The following is a 9,905-nucleotide window of genomic DNA, read 5'->3' as shown; positions in this document are numbered from 1 at the left end:
TTCAGCGCCCTTCTATAATACTAACTGTGTGAGTCTGCTCGGGCTGCCATAACAAAATACCACAGACTGGGTGGCTTAAACAACAGAAAGTTATTTTCTCACAGTTCTGGAGGCCAGAAGCCCAAGGTCAGAGTGTTGGCAGGTTTGGCTTCTCCTGAGGCCGCTCTCCTTAGCTTGAAGATGGCCTCCTGCTCCCTGTGTCCTCCTATGATCTCTCCTCAGGGTGTGCATCTCTGGGGTCTCTCTCCGTGTGTCCAAATCTACTCTTCTTATAAGGACACCAAGCAGATTGGATTAGGGCCCATCCTAAAGGCCTCATTTAACTTAATTACATCTTTAAAGGCCCCCATCTTTAGGTACAGTCCCATTCTGAGCTGTTGGGGGTTAGGGCTTCAATATATGGATTTCGGGGGGAACACAATTCAGCCCATAACATTAACAGTAACAATAATATGTGAGATTGCTGGAGTCTATTGGAGATCTAAGAGCATTCTAGACTAGAGCCTTTTCACTAGAAAGGGAGACAGATAACGCCCACTGACCATCGCTGTCCCAACTGCTCTCCTGTTTAATCTTCATAACAGTCCTAGGAGGTGGTTATTATCCATGTCAGTGTTGCAGATAAAGAAATCAAGACTCAGAAAGGTAAAGGTACCCATCTCATAAGCTGCACAGTGAGGATTTGAATTCAGGACTGCAGTGCCAAAGCTCACACACATTTTCCACTTCTGTGTGCTGCCTCTCTGCTCCCATTATATATAACTTTCCTCTCATTTCATCCATAAGTTGTAGGAATGGCTCCATAGACATGGGTTTATGGGTCCTGAGGAAATTCAGTTCTCTAAGGAGCTCATGTAACCATTTTGAAGAAACTATCCATTTTTAGAATTAGTTCTAAATATTATTTCCCAAAGCACAAATATAGGAAAAGGACTTCTTCCATGTAATTCAGTTATTCTCTGGACATCTTGCTTAAGGGTGGGACCTGGGAGTGTTCAGAGCAATAGCCAGGGTCCAGGGGAGCAAACTGGTCAGAGCCTTATTCTTTATGCCAGTGGGTAACAGAATAGACGACCCAAGCTTCGGACTACAGGCAGATTTTCTTCTTGAGAGTAACAAATAACTAATTGGCTATCTCTGAGTAGGTTTCCTGATCTAGTCACAGACTTCTCTGTGGGTAGGAAGACTATTCAGTAACCAAACTGAATATGAATTTTTAGCATCTTCAGAATCAGCTGAGATTCCTGCCTGATGATCCACGTAAAGTTTTAGTTAATCATTTTAGTGGACGAAGTGACTGGATGGCTAACTCTGGGACTAGTTTATTCTCTTTACATGTGAATATAAAATGAACTTCTTGGCCCCTTCCTCTATCTTCTTCCTCTTTTTTCTGTTCTCACTTAAACTCTAACCTAGTCAGTGGAGGACTGATTTCTCCCAGACCCACCCTTTTTTCTGGGAGGTGTCAGTCTCCCTTGATTGAGGATTCCTAGCCTGTCAGGGCTAGAGCTGGAATTTGAACTCAGTCCTGGCGTGAAAATTGGCCCTTGCTCACACTCATGAGTTGTCTCAATCCTTGTTTTCAGGCTCTTTCCCCCATGGCTCCTTCCCTATGCTGCTTCCTCTGCCCAGAAATAGCCTTTCCCCTTTACTGCCGGTGAACTTTGGTTTCCTTTAAGAACAATTCAAAAGTCACCTCCTACAGGCAGAATTAAATCCCTCCATGGGATCCCCCCTACAACACTGACCTTCAAACTTTTACTGACTTCAACTCACAATAAGAAGTAAGACATCACTACCCAGTGCCAGGATATATAAATAACTGAAATGAAACTTTCCTGAAAAAATACAGTACATTCTGATAGTTTTAATTCTATTTCATTTTTTAAATTAGTCTAATTGTAACACACTTCAGTTGATATCATGACCTGCTAATGAGTTCACTAGTTTGAAAAACTGCCCTCAAAGAAACTCTTTCTTCCTTTGACAACTTTTCTTGCTTCTCTCATCTCTGAAAGCCTCAGATCCTCTGGCTCCTCACACAGAGACACTGGGGCCCAGTTCTTTGGTGCCCCATCCATTAGCCATCTAAGTTCCATTTTAATCTCATTTATTTGTCCAGTGATGAAAAGTTTGGCCCTAAGAGCATGACTATTTGTATCTTAGCTGGGTGTACCTAGCATATTTGACATTTAAACAAATCATTTTGTACACCTCCCTCCTTCATATAATTTAATTTTCAATAATAGTCACATAACAAGATTAATGATAGTAATGGCAAAAAAGGAAACTCAGACAGTGACAATTAATTTAATGTGGTAAAGCACATGTAACATGAAATTTACCATCTTAACCATTTTTTAAAAATTAGACATTGGATTTTATTTTACTTATTTGTTTATTTTTTTGGCTCTGCCACACGGCTTGCAGGATCTTAGTTCCCTAAACCCGTGCCCTCTGCTGTGGAAGCGTGGAGTCTTAACCACTGGACGGCCAGGAAACTCCCCCATCTTAATCATTTTTAAGTGTACAGTTCAGTAGCAGTTATGTATATTCACACTGTTGTACAATCTCCAGAACTGTTGTGTATTGCAAAATTGAAACTGTATCTGTTAAGCAACAATTCCCCATCTTTCCCTCCCCACAGCCCCTGGCAACTACCATTCTACTTTCTGTTTCTATGAATTTGGCTACTCTAGATATTTCATATAAGTTAAAGCATACAGTTTTCATCTTTTTATGACTAGTTTATTTCACTTAGCATCATGTCCTCAAGTTTCATCCATACTGCCGCTTGCGACAGGATTGCCTTCCTTTCCTTGCAACAGGATAATCTTCAGGTCCATCCATGTTGCTGCAAATGGCATTATTTCATTCTTTTTTTATGTCTGAGTAATATTCCATTTTATATATGTACCACATCTTCTTTATCCATTCATCTGTCAATGGACGTTTAGTTCACTTCCATGTCTTGGCTATTGTAAATAGTGCTGCTATGAACACTGGGGTGCATGTATCTTTTCAAATTAGCATTTTCTCTGGATATATGCCCAGGAGTGGGATTGCTGGAGGACTTCCTTCCTTTTTAAGGCTCAATAATATTCCATTTTGTGTTTATACCACATTTTGTTTATCCATTCATCCATCAATTAACACATGGGTTGCTTCTATCTCTTGGCTATCATAATATAATATTGCTATGAATATGGGTGTACAACTTACAATGAGACCTTGCTTTCATTTTTTTTGGATATATACCCAGTGGAATTGCTAGATCATATAGTGATTCTATTTTTAATTTTCTGAAGAACCACCATACTGTTTTCCATAACAGCTGCACCATTTTACGTTCCTACCAAAGTGCACAAGGGTTCCAATTTCTCCATATCCTTACCAACACTTGTTATTTTCTGTTTTTGTTTTCGTTTTTAATAGTAGCCGTTCTAATAGGTTCAAGTGGTATCTCATTGTGGTTTTGATTTGCATTTCCCTAGTGATTAGTGATGCTGAGCATCTTTTCATATGCTTTTTGGCCACTTGTATATCTTCTTTGGAGAAATGTCTATTCAAGTTCTTTACCCATTTTTTTAATCCTGTTGTTGTTTTAGTAGTGACAGTTTTCTTTTATTGAATTTTGTGTACGTAATCATGGCAGTAAAAACATACAAACAAACAAACTAGAGTAAATACTGAGGTACAAAAAAAGGAAAAACCTATATTGACATATCAGTCCAGGATAGTAATGAATAATAAAATCCCTTCTCAAGCCTTACCTTCTGTACCTTTGTCAATGACTTTAGCAAACTGATCATTTTGTGTATTTGTGTTCAATGGAGTCTTGCCAGAATTGTTAACATATCTTTGATCATAGTTGAATGAAGAACACTTTTTAAAAATTTTAATTTCAAAAAGTTTTTTTCACATGAAGCAACAGGAAAAAAAACTTATTGAAAGTCTTAAACATGATGGTAGGTTTAGCAGAAATTCATAAATATTCGATTTCCCATTATGTTCCAGAACTTGAAATAGTGTCCATGCTTTTGTTTCTTTGGTATTGATTGTAAGGCTCTTAAATGTCTCTGTAGTAAAATAAATAAATAAAATATTCCTCCTCCTAGAGGAGGCTGGAGCTGGGTATTTCCCTTCCCCCAGGTCAGCTAAGCTCTGTTAATATCTCAGTAGGTGAGGCTCTGGTAAAATAATTGATGTTGAGGGCAGGACTTTTTAGGAAGAACAGAATGCTTTGGGCATAATTCAAAATGGCTACTTTTCCCCTCCCTTTGCTGGAAGCAAGAGATTTTTCTCTGCTCTACACTATGAGAACCTGGTAGGGCTCCTGGAGGTAAAACTCACAAAAGCATGGGGACTTTGCTAAGACTGGATCCTCTTGGAGTTTTTAACTCACAGACTTGTCCACGCTGATCCTCTAGAAATTCATCAATTACAGTTTAGCGTTTCCTACCTGGTTACGAGACCCTCTGAGGTTTCTGCTCATGAGTGTCTGCTCCTCATGGGTTTCTGCTCCAGTAAGTTTGCAATTCTGTGTCTGCCTGACTGCGTCTTCAATTTTGCGGTAGCAGTTTGCCCTGTGACCTCAATTCTCTGATAGATCTAAGAAGAGTTGTTCATGTTCAGTTTATTCAGCTTTTAACTTGACATTAGGATGGAGTAATGACTTCCTTACATGCCCAGCCAGAAACCAGAAGTCTAAAAGTCTTCTTTTAAAAACAGAAATTAATAAACTAATTTTAAAATTTATATGTAAATGTCCATTGACAGAGGAATGGATAAAGAAGATGTGGTACATATATACAATGGAATATTACCCCACCATAAAAAAGAATGAAATAATGCCATTTACAGCAACATGGATGGATCTAGAGATTATCATACTAAATGAAGTCAGACAGAGAAGGACAAACATCGTATGATATCACTCATATGTGGAATCTAATTTTTTTTTATTGGAGTATAATTGCTTTACAATGTTGTGTTAGTTTCTGCTGTACAATGAAGTGAATCCGCTATATGTATACCTATATCCCCTCCCTCGTGGACCTCCCTCCGAACCCCCATCCCACCCATCTAAGAAGTCACAGAGCACCGAGTTGAGCTTCCTGTGCTTTACAGAATGTTCCCGCTAGCTATCTATTTTACACATGGTAGTGTATATATGTCAATCCTAATCTCCCAATTCGTCCCACCCTCCCCTTTCCCCACCGTGTCCACATGTCCATTGTCTAATTTTTAAAAAAAGATACAGATGAACTTATTTACAAAACAGAAACTGACTTACAGATATCAGAAACAAACTTATGGTTACCAAAGGGGAAACGTTGTAGGGGAAGGATAAACCAGGAGCATGGGATGTACACACACACACTGCTATATATAAGACAGATAACCAACAAGGACCCACTGTATAGCACAGGGAACTCTACTCAGTATTCTGTGATAAGCTATAAGAGAAAAGAATCTAAAAAAGAATGAGTATATGTACATGTATAACTAAATCACTTAGCTGTACACCTGAAACTAACACAACATTGTAAATCAACTATACTCCAATAAAATTAAAATATTTAAAAAATAAATAAAATGTGATTCCAGAAGACAGGCAGCAGTCCCAGTGTTCTGTGTCTTGCACAGCCCTACTGCCCTGAGAAACAGAAATTATATAACTTGTTTTCAGTTGTGCAGACTGGGGAGGATTCACGTGTTTGGTTTGGTGAACTTCCAGGAAATAATTTTAAGTGTTTATCTAAAGTTTATTCAAACTTTCTTGATCTAGAAGTTAGACAGGAAACCTAGCAGAGAATTGAAATACACCAGGCTCTGAGGAGAGAGAACTCTAAATGTAGGCAGAAGGGTTGAACTGTGACACTCCGTGGCATTCATACCTTGGAAAGCAGGAGGTTCGATTCTAGGGCTTATGTGATTTAGAAGCTGCAACAATATTAATGTTTGCCACCATTTCCTGTTGCTCATTGTCCCGGTTGCTTTTGCTGTGTAATAAACTGCCCTAATACGTCATGCTAAAAAATAAATAAATAAATAAATTAAGTTAAATAAAGGGAATTTCCTGGTGGTCCAGTGGTTAGAACTCTGTGCTTTCACTGCTGAGGGCCTGGGTTCAATCCCTGGTCAGGGAACTAAAATCCCACAAGCCATGTGGTGTGGCCAAAAATAAATAAAATTAAATTAAGTTAAATAAAAATAAAATAAAATTTATATGGGAATGCAAACAATTCTCAAAAGGAACAAAACTGAAGGATTTACACTACCCAATTTCAAGGCTTATTATAAGGATACAGTAATCAAGACAGTGTGATATTGGCATAAGGATAGGCATAAATCAGTGGAACAGAATAGAGTCCAGAAATATACTCACAAGTTCAGTGGGTAAAAGATATTCTTTTCAACCAATCATGATGGAAAAACTTTACATCCCTATGGAAAAAAAGTGAACCTCAACTCCTTATCTCACATCATAAACAAAAAATTATCTCAAAATGGATCAATGACCTAAATGTAAAAGCTAAAATTATAAAACCTCTAAAAGAAAACTTAGGTGAAAATCTTTGTGGCTCAGGGTAACAATGATTTTGTCAGTAGGACACAAATAGCATGAATCAAAGAAGAAAAAATTAATAAGTTGAGCTTCATAAAAATAAAAATGTTTTGCTTTTCAAAAGACACAAAGAACAAAAGGCAAACCATTGTATTAATCATGTTTTTTATTTTCTATATTTTATGATGCTTTGATATCTTGGGGGCTTTGCTGGCCAAAAGAGACAGACCATACCAGGGCTAGCTAATTCCTAGGGAAAGCAAAAAACTTGCCTGTGAGTGTGCCTTTCATATGCAAACAAATGAATCCAAAGACCGTATCTTCAACCACCAACTTTATCAAACTCTCACACATCAAGCCAATATTTCCCCTGCCCTAAATCCCAGGCCACCCTTATAGCCCAGAGTCTACTGAAATTATTCAAACTATCCAATCCTAAACTTGCTCAACTTGCCTACCCTGCCTCACCTGTTTCTTCCTGTGAAAACTGTTATAGAGGCTCTGGGCTAAGCTTTCTCCTTTGCTCCTTCTGCCTCCTGACCAACTCTGGTACTTCCCCATGAGGCCTCGTGTGGTCCTGTGTGGCACGGCAAGCCCTCCTTCTCTTGCGAATAATAAGTAATAAAACATTTTTCATTGGCATTGACCTCTTCATTTTGTCACTCAGTTATCTCTATAAATTAAATCCTAGGCACAATCAAAACAACCACAGATGAGTAAAAAATATTTATAATACATGTATTTGACAAAAAACTTGTATTCAGAATCTATGAAGAACTCTTGAAAGTCAATAATAAAAAGACAACCCAATTTGTAAAATGGGCAAAAGATTTGTACAGATACTTTACAAAAGGTTTATGAATGAACAATAAAGTACATGAAAAGATGCTCAACATCATTAGTCATCAAGAAATGAAAATTAATATTACAAAATGAGATAACACTACCCATTCATTAGAATGGCTAAAATTAAAAAGACGGATAATGCCAAGTGCTGCTGAGGATTTGGAACCACTGGAACTGTTGATTTTATCTGCTGGTAAGCATGTAAAATGGTATGACCACTTTGAAAAACAGTTTGGCACCGTCTATAAAATTAACATACACTCACCATATGACCTAGAAATTCCACTTCTAGATTTTCACCCAATAGAAATGAAAACGTATGTCCACAAAGGAATGTTGATAGAAGCTTCATTCATGATAGCCAAAAACTGGACACAAACCAAATGCCCATCAACAGGAGAATTAATAGGTAAATTGATCTGTTCCTACAATGGAATACTGCTCAGCCATTAAAAACAACTGAACTACCAATTCCTGCAAACAGCAAGGAGAATCTCAACAGCATGATACTAAGTGAAAGGAGCCAGACACAAGAGTACCCCCTACATTTGTCCATTTACATGAATTTCTAGAACAGGCAAAAGTAATTTATAGTTAAAGAAGTCCGATCAGTGGTTACTTTGGTGGGGACTAGGAGGAATGAATTATAAAGGGGCACAAGGGAACTTTCTGCATGGGATGGGAATATTCTAAATCTTGACTGGGGTATTACTGACTTGGGTGTGTACATTTGTCAAAGCTCCTTGTATTTTATTGCATGTAAATTTTACGTCAATGAAATTGATTTTTAAAATGAGGCAGTTTACTACTTAACTGATATAGAAAGGTCTCAAAAATAGAGTAAATGAAAAAAAAACATGTCAAACGTTATGTATAGTGCGTCCTTTTTGGTGTGGGAAAAAAAAGAATAAATACGAAAGTGACAATGGTTGCTGTCTGATAGCTTCTGTTTCTGTTTTGTTAGTTTTACAGAATGAGGAGCCGTTTTACAGAAAGAAGAGGACAGTATTGGAGTCATCTTTGACTTCTCCATTTGGAAGTAATATTGTCTACTGAGATACAGAAAGCTGGAAAGCTTTTATTCAGAACAAGTAAGTATACTAGAAATCAAATCTGCGTGATTGTAGAGTGTGTTTCCAAATACGGGTGATATTGAGCAGAAAATCAATTCATGCCTTCCTCTGATCAGTTATATTGATATATGGAATGCCCATCAAATATTTTTCTGTGGTTCTGAGAATTCAGTTATAAACGTGGTGGCCCGTGTTAAATGGCAGAACCACAGATAAGCTAGGACTTTCACAGAGAGTGATCTCTCTGTGAAAATATTGGTCCCCTGACATCATGGGAGGCTAGATCCTGGGTTTGAAAGATGGCTTCTGGGAATTTCCTGTTTCCTGGTACATTGCCACACACTTTGAAAGGTTTTGTTATTAGTACTCAGTTCTAAATAATTTGGGACTTATGTGAGATAAAACACATACATTGTCCTAAAACCTCAGGAAAATCTGAAATAATATACAAATTTGGGGGATATTGATTTGCTTAAGGAACATTAAATAAAAGGTACCATGTTCAAGGTCTAGGTTGCGTGTTTAACTCTTGCAAGAATGTGATCCTAGATGACTGAGAATATAAGCCCAAACTATCCAATAAGTTTTTTGTTTGTTTGTTTGTTTTTGTTTTTTACTATTCCAAACACTTTATTTTTTAAAAATTTTTATTGGAGTGTAGTTGATTTGCAATGTTGTGTTGGTTTCTGCTGTACGGCAAGGTGAATCAGTTATACGTATGCATATATCATGCAATGTTCATTGCAGCACTATCCAATAGTTCTAGTGGTAAATGCTTTCTCACAACTTTTTCATCCTGGTGAGGTTTTTCATTTTAATCTTTACCAAATTCATTTATTCAACAAACGTTAATTAATTAACCACAGTTCTAGGCCCTGGGGGTATAATATCAAAACAAAGCATGCTTTTTGTTCTCACAGCGCTTACAATACGGTGTATATTTGCGAGTGTAATTCAGGAATGCAGGGTACAGGGAGAAGGTGAAGTAAGGGTAAAATAGACATTAAACAATATTTATGTGAAAAAGGATAACACAAATAAAATATAAATAATTGGTAGGTGCAAAATGACATCTCATTATGTTAATTGTGTTTTTATTTCTGTGGGTGTTTCCAGAACACATCTCCTATTTGTAACAGTAATTGAATAAAGACGCTATTCTTTCTGATCTCTTTGTCAGTCCTGAAGATGCACTCAGGAAGAATATTACATGATCTATCTTTTTATCAAGTCAGCAATTCGAATCTGAGTCCCTTCAGAAGAAGTAAAGTTCAGCTCTGTTCCACTAGAAATTATCTCCTCTTGGAATTTTCTTATACGCTGAGAATATTGTAATACATTAAGATTTTATTCAAGAATCAAAAGTACATTTATATTTCCTATATTACCTGAAAGCATTTTTCCCCTTAGTGCAA

At 37.2% G+C, this 9,905-nt stretch overlaps 1 protein-coding gene across 1 annotated transcript in view; it reads left to right on the top strand.

Annotated features, from left to right (window-relative positions):
• The first annotated feature begins 8,428 nt into the window (after positions 1-8,428).
• NLRC4 (NLR family CARD domain containing 4) overlaps positions 8,429-9,905 on the top strand; it is a 38,717-nt gene continuing 37,240 nt past the window's right edge. Inside the window, exon 1 of the mRNA XM_068565047.1 lies at positions 8,429-8,508. Within this exon, the coding sequence (XP_068421148.1) occupies position 8,508 (1 nt within the window). The 5' untranslated portion in view covers positions 8,429-8,507. The remainder of the gene's footprint in view (positions 8,509-9,905) is intronic.

This window comes from Eschrichtius robustus, chromosome 15, assembly GCF_028021215.1.
Source record: "Eschrichtius robustus isolate mEscRob2 chromosome 15, mEscRob2.pri, whole genome shotgun sequence".
Taxonomy (NCBI): domain Eukaryota; kingdom Metazoa; phylum Chordata; class Mammalia; order Artiodactyla; family Eschrichtiidae; genus Eschrichtius; species Eschrichtius robustus.
The sequence above is the reverse complement of the archived record's forward strand: the minus strand, read 5'-3'. Positions and strand labels throughout refer to the sequence as shown.